Here is a 14,490-nt window from a genome sequence, read left to right on the forward strand (position 1 = left end):
GGCATTATTTAAGAAACTTAAGTTCTTACCATGTACTAAGTACTCATTTAGTATTAACTGGCATAATAAATTCATACAATATAAATTTGAACATGAATATTAGCTTCAGTTCAGTACAGTTCAGTTGCTAAGTCATGTCCGACTCTCTGCAGCCCCATGAACTGCAGCACGCCAAGCCTCCCTGTCCATCACCAACTCCCGGAGTTCACTCAAACTCACGTCCATCGAGTCGGTGATGCCATCCAGCCATCTCATCCTCTGTCATCCCCTTCTCCTCCTGCCCCCAATCCCTCCCAGCATCAGAGTCTTTTCCAATGAGTCAACTCTTCGCATGAGGTGGCCAAAGTACTGGAGTTTCAGCTTTAGCATCATTCCTTCCAAAGAACACCCAGGGCTGATCTCCTTCAGAATGGACTGGTTGGATCTCCTTGCAGTCCAAGGGACTCTTAAGAGTCTTCTCCAACACCACAGTTCAAAAGCGTCAATTCTTTGGCGCTCAGCTTACACCATAATAAATATATGACCATTGGCTCTTTGGTAGTTTATAAGTATTTTATTTTTAGTATTGTTTTGTGTAGAAACAGAAAGGCAGAAATGAAACTTTAATGAAATGCACTAGCCTGCCCTTCATGGAGGAAAATGGCTCTAGTTACTGAGTAATTACCATGTGTCAGCTTTGTTAGCACTTCATAAGCACTAGCTCATTTAATGACCATGAAAACTTATTACTTCAGTTCAGTTCAGTTGCTCAGTCGTGTCCAACTCTTTGCGACCCCATGAATTGCAGCACGCCAGGCCTCCCTGTCCATCACCAACTCCTGGAGTTCATTCAAACTCATAACCATAGAGTCGGTGATGCCATCCAGCCATCTCATCCTCTGTCGTCCCCTTCTCCTCCTGCCCCCAATCCCTCCCAGCATCAGAGTCTTTTCCAATGAGTCAACTCTTCACGTGGGATGGCCAAAGTACTGGAGTTTCAGCTTTAGCATCATTCCTTCCAAAGAACACCCAGGACTGATCTCCTTTAGGATGGACTGGTTGGATCTTCTTGCAGTCCAAGGGATTCTCAAGAGTCTTCTCCAACACCACAGTTCAAAAGCATCAATTGTTCAGTGCTCAACTTTCTTCACTGTCCAACTCTCACATCCATACATGACCACAGGAAAAACCATAGCCTTGCCTAGATGGACCCTTGGCAAAGTAATGTCTCTGCTTTTGAATATGCTATCTAGGTTGGTCATAACTTTCCTTCTAAGGAGTAAGCATCTTTTAATTTCATGGCTGCAGTCACCATCTGCAGCGATTTTGGAGCCCCCAAAAATAAAGTCTGCCATAGTTTCTACTGTTTCCCCATCTATTTGCCATGAAGTGATGGGACCAGATGCCATGATCTTCGTTTTCTGAATGTTGAGCTTTAAGCCAACTTTTTCACTCTCCTCTTTCACTTTCATCAAGAGGCTTTTTAGTTCCTCTTCACTTTCTGCCATAAGGGTGGTGTCATCTGCATATCTGAGGTTATTGATATTTCTCCTCGCAATCTTGATTCCAGCTTGTGCTTCCTCCATCCCAGCATTTCTCATGGGAATTCCTTAAGTTAAATAAGCAGGGTGACAATATGCAGCCTTGACATACTCCTTTTCCTGTTTGGAACCAGTCTGTTGTTCCATGTCCAGTTCTAACTGTTGCTTCCTGACCTGCATACAGATTTCTCAAGAGGAAGGTCAGGTGGTCTGGTATTCCCATCTCTTGAAGAATTTTCCACAGCTGATTGTGATCCACACAGTCAAAGGCTTTGGCATAGTCAATAAAGCAGAAATAGATGTTTTTCTGGAACTCTCTTCCTTTTTCCATGATCCAGTGGAAGTGGGCAATTTGATCTCTGGTTCCTCTGCCTTTTCTAAAACCAGCTTGAACATCAGGAAGTTCACGGTTCACGTATTGCTGAAGCCTGGCTTGGAGAATTTTGAGCATTACTTTACTAGAGTGTGAGACGAGTGCAATTGTGCGGTAGTTTGAGCATTCTTTGGCATTGCCTTTTTTTGGGATTGGAATGAAAACTGACCTTTTCCAGTCCTGTGGCCACTGCTGAGTTTTCCAAATTTGCTGGCATATTGAGTGCAGCACTTTCACAACATCACCTTTCAGGATTTGGAATAGCTTAACTGGAATTCCATCACCTCCACTAGCTTTGTTCGTAGTGATGCTTTCTAAGGCCCACTAACTTACTACTTAGGTTTTCTTATTTCCCCTCTTTGACAGAGGAATAACCTGAGGTCCTGAGAAATTACACGTCTATTTCAAGGTCTCATAGCCAGTAAGTAGAACTGAGCAGTTGGCTCCAGAACCTCAACTATTCTGCTAGATTTTGAATTAGTCTAAAACTTGGAAGAGTCCCAGGTGTTGGGATGGATTTTTCCCATAAGACCAAGAACGTCCTTTAATAAAACAGGAACAAAAAAGAATGTGTGAAACAATTATCTATTTAAGAAATAGAAAAGAACTGTGGACATTAAACCCAGGCTCCTACTTTAGCAGCAGTATCATTCAGCCACTACCCTCCTTCCAGAGCAACTCTCTTCTGACTTTCCTGCAAAAAATGAGAAGCTGTACCCCACCACCTCCCCAACAGGAGACTTGTGCTTCTCTTTCTCAGGTTTCAAGATTATCTCCAACTTTTCTCAAGTTATTAAGTACCATAACCTTCTGTGGAAAACAGATTGAGGAATGTGGCTAATCTCACAGGGTAGGGAGCCTGGGCCCTGGGAGCTTCGCAGCTGCTGGCCCTGGGGATGAATCATACCGGAGCGTGGGCAGACTGTGGGGCAGGAAGGAAGTGGGTGGGCTGACGCAGAGCACATCTTCTATGGCTTGAACAAATCTGCCCCTTTCAAGCTTTGATGGAGTACTTCTATCTGGCTTCTCTTCTTTATTGTGCATGTGACATCAGAATCATGGAAATTCTTTGAAACCCAAGCTGTGGCAGTCTATTCACTGGTCAGTCTATAATACCCACTAAAGGGTTTTTTTTTCTGCTTTCCAAAGAAGTTTTTAATGGCACAGCAGAGAAGAAGGAGTGGGGGAAGGGAAGCATCACCAAAATAGATCTCTCCACAGCAACTTCTGATCCTGGAGAATTTTCCAAACAAAATATATATAATTTGATACAATTAAATATTTATATAACAAATAGAAAAAAAAAAGACACGTTGATAGCAAAGGTCAGTTTTATGAAAACAAAACAAAAAAAAAGTCTTCAGTGTAAGCAAATGCAAGCAAATGCTGTTGGCTTAGTAAAAATCTGAAATTCCAAAGTAAGTTTGTGACATTGAGTTGATGTCTGCTTATGAGCATATGCGTGAGTGTTTAGGGTCCCAGGATAGCAGGGCAGCTAGTGGAGAGGCCAACGGGAGCTGTAACTCTTAGCCAAGATTGGTACTGAGAACATGTATCAGATTCATTCATAGACATTCTTCGGCATTAATTATACAGCCTTTTTTTAAAAAGTCATTAGTTCTGAGCCTCCTAATTTCCCTGAGTGCTAGTTTGTGATTAAACTCTGCAACTTTCATTCAGAAGAGGGCTGTTGGAGTAACCTATGGTCTCTATTATGACTTTGACTAATACAGAGGGGAGAACAGAGGCTAAGCCTGACTCTTGCAGTATCACTTCAAGATTAATGTGCAGTCTTTAGAGCCAGACTGCCTCGTTCAGATCCCCATGCAGCCACTTCAGAACTGAGTCATAGAAAAGGCCCAGAAAACCAGAGTTGAAACTTCTGCACTAGCTCTTCGTTGACTGTATGATCTCCAAAGGACAGATCTTGCTGAATCTCAGTTTCCTTCCTCTGAAAATAGGATTGATATTGTCTGCTTCATGGTCTTGTTCTGAAAATTAAGTCAAAGCACTGGGTCAGTGGCTGGTAGACAGCAAATGCTCGGTCAGCATGAGTTTCCTCCTCTGCCATTCTGTTTCTTGTTAGCAATATTTTGATAAATGTGAATGTCTGAGGAGAATGCCATGTTTTTTCTATGTCATTTCTTGGTCACTTCTCCAGAACTAATACTGGTATTTGGAGAAATATGAAGAACAGGAAATTGACCTTTCAAAGTTAGTAGGTCAATCATTGCTATGGGTTCTAACAGCAAATGGCCAGCTGCTCTGTGTGTATAAATATTTCATGGATATTCACTGCCTATCAAATAAAGTCTTGAAGCCGCATGACATTCTAACTTTCAGTTGTTAGAATGGAAGGGACTATAAGGCCTGGACCAACTCATTTTTCCTCTTACCCTCTTCACCTCCCATAAACGCTGCACAGTGAGCTAGACTGTCTTCTGATTATTCCCTAAATGTTCCTTAAACATACTTTTCCAATTAAGGTCTTTGCCATTCCATTTCTTCTACCTGGAAATTATTTCCTCTAGTTTAAAAAATATATATATATATATATTTTTAAATTTTATTTATTTATTTATTTTGGCTGTTCTGGGTCTTCATTGTGGTACACCAGCTTCTCACTGTGGTGGCTTCTCTTGCAGAGCACAGGCATGAGGTGCAAGGGCAGTAGTTGCAGCACACGGGCTCAGGAGTTGCGGTACATTGGCTTCAGTAGTTGCAGCACACGGGCTCAGGAGTTGTGGTACACGGGCTTCAGTAGTTGCAGTACATTGGCTTCAGTAGTTGCAGCACACGAGCTCAGGAGTTGTGGTACACGGGCTCAGGAGTTGCGGTACACGGGCTTCAGTAGTTGCAGTACACGAGCTCAGGAGTTGTGGTACACGGGCTTCAGTAGTTGCAGCACATGGGCTCAGTAGTTGTGGTACACGGGCTTAGCTGCTCCACAGCATGTGGGATCTTCCCAAACTAGGGATCGAACCCGTGTCCCCTGCAATGGCAGGTAGATTGTTATCCACTGCACCACCAGGGAAGTCCTCTACTTTTAAACTAAGGCAAACCTATCCATCTTTCTAGGGCTAAGTTTGTTGTAAAAACGAAGGAAGGAAAGAAGGAAGGAGAAGAATAGAGAGAACTTCTCATATGCTTTTTGTGGTTTCTCAAACACACATGTGGTCTCCCTCCTCTGTAACTCAAGAGTACCTACTAGTTTTCTATGTCTCATTTGCTCCCTTGACTTACAGTACTTGAGCCCAACTCCTCCTGGGTCACCTGCTCCTTGAAGGCAGGGTCCTTATCTTGTACTTATCTATATCATGCACTCCTTAATTCAGGACCTGGCAAAGTAGAGTTTTGCTACATAATAAACTAGTTTGCATTAACTAATGAATAAATACATTTATATGTGAATATTTATCAACCACGAGGATGAACTAAGTTTAATGATGGCCTTTACCTTCTATAAACTGGTGATCCACAGGGCTCAATCATGTCTAATATCTCCTCTTTCTTTCCTAGCAGTCATCACAAAATTGGGACAAAAGGTTAAGTATTGACTCTTCGCTCCCGAGTGGCTTTGCTAGTCCTACAGATGAACTACCTCCGACTCGCATCAAGGAAAGCCACATTTTGGAAGGACTAAGAAAGCTCCAGAAGCGAAAAGTGTTACTTGAACCCCCATCAGTGATAACCAAATGGGGTTATAAAGATTGCATGAACTCCAATGAAGGAATCTATTCTCCAGGAATTAAAAGTAGCAGCCTGAAGGAATATCCACCCTGCAAACCCACAGACACAGGGAGCCCCTGCACGGATCCCCACAAGGCATTTGTTTATGACACGGATTCTCATGATGAGGCTGATGAGGACGCTTCCTCCTTAGCCTCCGTCCAAGTGGTTCCAAACCAGGGCTGCAGGCTGCACAGTTGTAAATTAACCCACAGTGTCTCTGACAGCCTCTTTGGCTGGGAGCTGAATGGCAAACACTGTTCAGAAGTCACTTCCTCGGTCTACTCCAGGGAGAGGCCTGAGAAGTTGACCGGTTGTGCCAGCAACTGTCCTTTGGAGCAGAAGCTGTGCCCAGGTGTGCAGGGGCCTCGGGTACAGAGAGAGAAGGTCTCACCCAGCCAGGGCTGCCAGGCCCTCAGTCTTCAGCCCTCAGACACCGATGACCCGGAGACCCTGGATGAGCTGCACATCGAGAGCAGTGATGAGAAAAGCCCTTCAGATGTGTCTGCAACCGCAGACACCGACCAGTCCACGGAGAACCTGGATATCCTCACAGGATTTGAAAAACCTTCACGTGGGTCTCCCGAGGAGGAAGAAAACCAAGTACCCGTCCATTTAGAGAGCAGGCCAAAGACGTTTAGTTTCATTAAGCAACAGAGGGTTGTAAAACGGACTTCCTCAGAAGAATGTATTACTGTGATATTTGATGCAGAAGACGGCGAGCCCATTGAGTTCAGCTCTCACCAGACTGGCCTTGTTACTGTTACCAGAAAGGAGATTTCCATCCATCAGGCCCCTGCTGGGCCCCAGATGGAACACACTGAACTTTCACCTCAGGGAATTGTTCATTTACAGCCAGGGGCTGCAGCTAGAGACTACCCTTTTTTAAAGAGGTCTGAAGAGGAAACTGAAAGAAACATTCCACAAGATGAGGTAGATGATCCTGCCGTGACACCTGCTGTGTCTTTCCACCCCAGGACAGTGACGCAAAATACTCAAAGACTGGCCAAACCGACACATGTCACACCATGCCAGAGTCATTCTCGGCCATCTGTGGGCACAGGCGTCTGTCAGAAGAAAAGTCTGACAAAAATACCTACCAGGGGCAAGTCTTCACCTCAGAAATCGAAAGTAAGGGAGCCTGAAGCCTCCCTTATGATGCCCTCAGCTGGCCCAGTGACTCTTGAGAAATCACCAGCTCCAGGGAAACTTTCACAGTTCAAAAAGACTGAAGGTCCAGCTCCCCTTTTTGATTTGCAGCCAGATTCACACATTCCGAAACCCCCCACCCAGCTTCCTCATGGCTCCAAGATGTCCAGCAGAAGGGATTGGGTCCAGAGCTCCAAGAGTCAGATGCTAGCATCACAGTTGCTGTCCAGGCCCCCCACTGAGCGGAGTGACGATGGGGAGCCCCCCACGAGGGATAAACACTGTGATCCAGGGCCAGAGGCCGGGGTGAAATCGCCCTCCCCACCATCCCCTCCAGGCAGGTCGGTCTCCCTACTCATCAGGCCCAGTTATGACTTTTTGCCACCACCTTCATCTGCCAAATCCGAAAGCAGGGTCTCCAACGAGACAGCAAGAATGGTATTGAAATCGCCCCCTCTGAAAGGATCCTCTGCTCCTGTTATTTATTTTAACCAGACCCTGACAGATGTGCAGGGGAAGAAACCGTCTGTGGCCTTCAAAAAGCCCATCTTCACTCCCTCACCACCCTCCGCAGAAACAGCAATCCAGATGAGATGCCCTGCTCACAGCCCCTCCAGCTCATTTGCTGTGATGGTCCCGGAGCCCCCAAAAGTCTCTCCAAAGAGAAATGTCCCCAGAGCCCCACCTCACCAAACACTTGGGACCACACAGAACAACACAGGGTTACAGACTCCCAAGAATTATGCTTCCTCCCGTGAGCCACTGGAAATACCGTCCTCCAAAGGTGTGTCTCCAGGGAGAAAAGAAAAGTTGAATGGCAGTGTCTCTGCATCTTCCAAGCCTTCCTTCTTAGGGGTAAATGAGTCACCATCATCTCAGGTTAACAGTCCCTTATCATCAGCATCCTTCAAAAGCCATAACCCCCTACATGGTTGTCAAAACCTTCATGAGAGAGGACTGAAAACTCGCCTCCCAGTTGGGCTCAAAGTTTTCATGAAGTCTCCCCAGTTGCTCAGGAAAAGTTCCACAGTGCCAGGGAAACAGGAAAAAGACAGTCTAAATGAAGCCTCGAAAACCTCCGTGGCTGTGAGCAAGGCTAAGCCAGGGGCCTCCAGAAATCCAGCCAGCCTTGAGACCACAGGAGGGGAAAGAAATACGTCTCCAGTGAGTTTACCAGCACAAGAGAGTTTGGCCGAAGGGCTTCCCCTGGAAAGAGCAATGCCAGAGTCACTGGAAAATAGCATGCCTGGGGCTGATAGAAAAGATGGAGTAGAAAACAGGTCTGTGAAAAGATCCCTGTCCTCCAGCAAACCACACCTGAAACCAGCTCTAGGCATGAATGGAGCCAAAGCCCGCAGCCAGAGTTTCAGTGCTCACTCAGGGGAAAAGCCCCCCACACCCCCCACAGAAGGGCTGGGCAAAGTCCGGACTCAAATTATTACCAACACCGCTGAGAGAGGCAATTCCCTCACCCGGCAGAGCTCTTCCACCGAAGGCTCTCCCAGCAAGAGTGCGTCTGCCCCTGTGTCTGATGGTCTCCCCAGCACTGGGAGGCCCCTGGGACATCCTTCCCCCAGGCAGGGTTCCTTGGGGAGCACAGGCAGCTCCAGCAGTCAGCATGGGAGCCCAAGCAAGTTGCCTTTGAGGATCCCTCCAAAATCCGAGGAGCCCCTCACCCCAGCTGGAACAGAAGAGCAGCAGGCCTATGCCCAGGGAGAAGGCCCCAGGGTGACGGTACCTGAGGAACCAGGCAGCGACCACTGCAGGTGCCCACTCACCCCAACAGATAGCTCAGGAGGCCCACAGAACCTGGGGAGGACGCCACATCCCAGCAGTTTCACAGCAAGCAGGACCTCCAGGCTAGAAACTTCCGGAAGGTATCCAGACACTTCTACAACCAGGGCCGGTGTCATAAGCCCAGAAGCCCCGCTCTCACCCACAATTGAAGAAAAGGTCATGTTGTGCATTCAGGAAAATGTGGAAAAGGGCCAAGTGCAAACAAAGTCCACCTCTGTGGAAGCAAAACCGAAGCCGGGGCCTTCTTTTGCCAGCTGGTTCGGTTTTCGGAGGAGCAGACTCCCAGCTCTCAGTAGCAGGAAGATGGATGTCTCCAAAACCAAAGCAGAAAAGAAAGATGCAAAAGGTTTAGGGTTTGGAAACAAACAGCTGAAATCAGAGAGAAAGAAAGAGAAAAAGAAGCCTGAGCTACAGTGTGAGATGGAAAATGAACTTCACAGGGATATCGAGTTGGCAGATGGTCCAGACAGTGGTTTGCAAAACAGAAATAACCCAAAAACACCACCAGACATTTATGATCAAGTGAAGTTTGAATCAAGAAATAGACCCAGCCCTGTTCCATGTTCAGCGAAAGATACCTTTATGACAGAACTTCTGAACAGGTAGTGTATTGGCAAAAAGAGTGAGAGGGTGGCAGTGTGTAGAGCCGTGCAGGACCCCAACCCCCCCTCCCCACCAACCAGGAGAGCTTTTTGTCTCCTGCATATTGAATACCAGTCAAGCATGTTTTTCAGACAAGCAGGAATGCATCATAGCAATCTTTTATACATTAGCCAGAATTTAAACAATGGAATAAAAGTTAGCAATAAAATGATAATTTAGTCCATGTTACTCTGTTAACCAAACCAATGGTCTTTGAAATTAAAGAATGGTAAATTTTATCAAGGTTGATAGAAATTCAACCTACACTAGAAATCATGAGTGGATCCACATGGCATGAAATGGAAGAAAATTACACATACATTTTAAAGGATGCTGATCTCACTTATTGTACCAAGCACACTTACACTTAAAACTTTCCAGAGATAATTACATATTCTGCTGATCTTAAGCCAGCATATATTTAGCCATTCTCCCCCAGTCTCCACTCTCTTCCAGGGTGCCGCATGTGTGTGTACATCTGAGTTGCCCTGCTGTGCACCTGGAACTATGACAACATTGTTAATCGGCTATACACCAATATGAAATGAGTTAAAATGGAGAAAAAGAGAAATATATTTAGCAATCACTCCTCACAGGCTTTTATTTTATACCCCACCTCATCTCACAAGCGATCATAAAAATAAAAACAAATTATTGTATTATCAAATCTAAATTGACACACTGCTGGAATAGCAGATGCAGATTTGACCAAGACCAGTGAGAGACACTTACCACTCAAAGGTTTAAAGACAAAGAGATATATGGAGGTTACTTTAAACATTAAAGGATTGGGATAAATAGAGTGATTGAAGAAGAGCAATGTAATTGATCAGAGGAATCACTTTCTACCTGCAGAGTTGATAAGAAAGCAGCTCAACAGACAGAAAGTGGATCAAATAATCTCTCCTGTAGGAGTGTGTTAAAGGTCAGCTCCCAGGGCTCCTGTCTCACCAGCAGCTCTCTCAGCACTCAAGGAAACCACAAGAAAAACATCAAAACCAAAGCAGATATGGAAAAACCGAAAGGCTCCCTGGTAAGTACTTCACCATCCTGGTTATAAAGTGTTAGGTCCCTATATGGGCTAGTTGGGTTCTGTCTACTTTTTACTGATGAAAATACAGGCAAGAGATGACCAAGAAGGAGAAAGATAAAGCCAAAGAGAAGAGAGAGAGAAGTCATGGAGACACTGTAACAGAATGATGGCAGCTAGACTGGAAGGGTCCCAGCTCCCTCCACCCATGCTGCTTTCTTTTGTAGCTCTCTTTTCAGAACCTTGGTGTGATCACAGTGCAGGCAGTGATGCTGTGGGTGTTCACCTTCACGTTGTACCCTTGTACTGGGAATTCGTTATGGTGATTATTTCCATCATTTCCAGCAACTCAGAAGGGAATGAAAATGATTAGAAAAAATAAAAGTGCAAAACAATTTTGGAGAATATTGCCTATTTTGATGATTTGATTTAAGCATTTCCCCTTTTTTCCTTAAGTTGTATATACTGATTAATCCTACCTAAGATAGAAGGAGTTAAGATTCAAGGTATCGTTTTTGGAACTTGACTCCCTATCATTTTGTTTTTTAATTATGAGGTTCAGAACTCAGGGGGTAATTTCCTTTTAAAAAATGAATAAAAGATGTTTCCCCAGGATATGCTAGTTTCAAATATTTTTGTTTTAAAATTATCTTAAATTGAACTTCCTCTCCTTAAATTCTTTCTGTTCTTGCATCATTGATCTTGTGATATTCATTGTTCCTTTATGGAAACTTTAAAGCACTCGAACAAAAAAAATCTCTTTTCAGAATTACCATATCCATATATTTGTGTACTCATAATAAAAGATTGTAAAATATACTATATACTACCTTTTTTCTTTCCTTTTTCAGGAAAACCTGAAAAATTTAGGAATTAGTCATGTTTTTCTGGAGTGGTTCAAGGATAGAGGAGATTTTAGTAGTAATCCAATTTGATATTATTAATTATTAGTTAATAATAATTAAACTCTAGGGTTCCTTAAAGTTTCACTTTAATTTGAAACAAATGTACACTTAAATGCTTTTTTTTTTTTTTCCCAAACACCTCTTTGCCTCTTTGCTGTAAAAAGCTACAAGGTCTTTTTTTTTTTTTTCAGACTCTGAAATGGTATGCAGACTATGTTCTTTGCAAAAGTTTTTTTTCTTTCCCCTTATTCTTGCTCTTGGCTTCCATGATATCACCCTTTCTTGAAAACGTAGATGTTCCTTACATTATAAAATCTCAAATTAGAAGTGTATCTAAGGCTGCCCTTGTAGTGTCACTGAAAGAAAGAGAGAGAATAAATGTGTGGAAATGTGCAATATGCTGGAAATTCAATCCAGCTGATCTAAAACTTTGATAGCCTGGCAGAGCCCCTTATCAGAGGCACTCAATTTAACTATGCCCCATTTAAGATGGTTCTGACAACTTGGGGTATATCTTCACTGTACAAAAATACCAAAAAGGAGGGAGGGGGAAACAACTCTGTTTGGCTTTTACAATTTCATTTTTACTTTCCTATTACTTCCTAATGGGAAAGTAATTTGCCTTGCTCTCTCATTTTCAGTCTTTTACAATGTAGTAACAAGTTTCATTTCGTCTTCCCAGAGTATCTGCAAGAAACACTCTTATTGTTTTCTGAGAACAAGGATTCCCTAACCACTCCAAGTATATATAATCCATCAGCTGTTAGTCACTCAGTCATGTCTGATTCTTTACGACCCCATGCACTGTAGTCCTCCAGGTTCCTCTGTCCATGGAATTTTCCAGGCAAGAATACTGGAGTGAATACTGAATTCTGAAGCCATTCCCTTCTTCAGGGGATTTTCTTGACCCAGGGATTGAACCTGGGTCTCATAGACTACTTTTCTAGTTAGCTGCAAGAGGAAATTAAAACATGCTGGGAAGCTTTCAATATAAAGAAATATTATTAACCTAGATAGTTGACATGCTAGTCATTTTTTCAGATGTAAAATGCAATTTTTTTCATCTCTATGATTATCAACATGGATTGGACTAAAATTACTAATTCCAGAAAGGACAATGGCCATAATCCCCTTTGGGACTATTAAAAGAATAGCAGTGAAAACCTATTTATTATATGTTATCAGCCTATATGGAAAGGAAATTAGATGCAAAATAAGATACATTCTAATACCAGAGCACACTGATGTGAATGCTCATTAACCTTTTAAAATCAAGAGTTTAAGGGAATTTTCCTCTACTAGGGCTCAAGGTAAATTTGCTATCTGCTTCTTGTGTTACAAGTGTGTTGCAAAAAATTCTTATCACAGTAGTTATTTTGCATGAAAGCAATAGCATACTTTTTCCCTGAATAAAATCACTCTTCAAAAATCATACCAAGAACTTCCCTGGAGTTCCAGCGGTTAAGACTCTGTGCTTCCACTGCTGAGGATATGGGTTCCATCCCTGGTCAGGAACTAAGATTCTGAATAATGTGAGATGCAGCCCCCCAAAAATTTTTATGTCCTAATATACCATCATCCTTGTCCTTTACAAACTAAGACTATATATAATCATGAGAGTCCTAAAGCTTTTTCATTATTTTAATCTGTGTCTGTATGTTCAGTCACTCAGTTGTAACTGACTCTTTGCAACCCCATGGACGGCAGCCCACCAGGCTGCTCTGCTGCTGCTACTGCTGCTAAGTCACCTCAGTCGTGTCCGACTCTGTGTGACCCCATAGACCCCACCAGGCTGCCCCGTCCCTGGGATTCTCCAGGCAAGAACACTGGAGTGAGTTTCCATTTCCTTCTCCAGTGCATGAAAGTGAAAAGTGAAAGTGAAGTTGCTCAGTCGTTTCCGACTTAGCGGCCCTATGGACTGCAGCCTACCAGGCTCCTCCTTCCATGGGATTTTCCAGGCAACAGTCCTGGAGTGGGGTGCCATTGCCCTCTCCGCCAGGCTGCTCTAGCCATGGTATTTTCTAGGCAAGAATACTGGAGTGGATTGCCATTTCCTTCTCCAGGGGATCTACTTGACCCAGGGATCAAACCTGAGTCTCTTGTGCTGCCAATCCGCATTGGCAGGCAGGTTTTTTACTACTGCTCCACCTGGGACACCTTTATTTTAATCTATGGTAATATAATAGAAAAATTATTTCTGTAATATAACAAGTCCCTGTATGTAGCACACCTCTACTTAATTCATTGGTGACTGCATATCCATTTTCAAGATAGCTAGATGCTTTCTAAAATATGTATAAAAATCCCATTAACACTTTACCGAATTAAATATTTTCTGTTTTCAGAGCCTTAATTAAAGGCTTATGTCCCCATTTATGGCATGATTTACAGCCCACTTAGCTCTAATTTTTGTGTAATTTTGACAAGGGCCATATTACTTTGTACTTTTACATAAATTATGCAAAATCATTATAAGAGGGGAAAAAGGCATCCCCGGAAAAGATTGCACCAGTATTAAGTAAATAAGTCAGAAAGAAATGCATTCTCCTTTGTATAGGTTGTAGATCCTTCCTTTCTATGAATTTAGATAATTTTCTGAAATGAGAAGTCTCAAAGGAACATATCCTATTTAACTGTCATTGGACAAAATAAAAATCACTAACAAAATTAACAAGATCATATACCTGGAAAAATAAGGCCATTTTAATATGGGTATTTTAATTTAAATTATGAGTATTCTCTTTACCTAGTGTCAGTCACATAGGCTGGAAAAAATCACATATACTAATAATAAAGTATCAAATTCAATCCCATTAAGGTTGTGGTGATGAAGTAGTATAAAATAGTACAATAATTACACAAATTGTTATCATCTTATTAAGTTCTGCAAAATTTCATAATTTCAACATCTTTAATTGAACACTTCTGTTCTAAATACTATTTGGATGCTAATAAGAAGCATGCCTATTTTACCCTTCTCCTGCAAAGCTTTCTAAATGACTGACTTTCTAAAGGTAATGCCTTCCAGGAGTTTTCCCTCCAAAGATCACTTCTCTCATCTCACAGAGGTTCATTATGTTCTTTTCCTTTTCAATGAGCTTTAACATCAAAATGTTGTTTTCTGGGAAAGCAATTCATGTTAGGACAATTCAAAGAAGAAATATACACAGAATTCTAAGTGAAGGATGTCCCCAAATGCTGGATTTTATTCTGAAATTATATAGATATTTGTCAGCAGTGAATTATTTTTTCCCTGTTTCCTCCTGTGTCCTTTATAACTCATTCCTCCTAGCCTTTTCTAATGGGAGAGGATAATAGAATATAATGGGCATAGTGACATTTAAT

The 14,490-nt window shown here is 42.8% G+C and overlaps 1 protein-coding gene across 7 annotated transcripts in view; it reads left to right on the plus strand.

Moving 5' to 3' along the window:
• Positions 1–14,490, plus strand: part of NCKAP5 (NCK associated protein 5) — a 1,209,945-nt gene that overhangs the window by 1,060,719 nt on the left and 134,736 nt on the right. For 6 of the 7 annotated variants that reach the window (XM_044936196.2, XM_025261907.3, XM_044936194.2 and 3 more), the window contains exons 13-14: positions 5,413–9,170; positions 10,066–10,243. In XM_044936196.2, the coding sequence (XP_044792131.2) occupies positions 5,413–9,170; positions 10,066–10,243 (3,936 nt within the window). The remainder of the gene's footprint in view (positions 1–5,412; positions 9,171–10,065; positions 10,244–14,490) is intronic. The other variant, XR_006548348.2, reaches the window with a different exon arrangement.

The sequence above is a fragment of the Bubalus bubalis genome, chromosome 2 (genome assembly GCF_019923935.1).
Source record: "Bubalus bubalis isolate 160015118507 breed Murrah chromosome 2, NDDB_SH_1, whole genome shotgun sequence".
Classification (NCBI taxonomy): domain Eukaryota; kingdom Metazoa; phylum Chordata; class Mammalia; order Artiodactyla; family Bovidae; genus Bubalus; species Bubalus bubalis.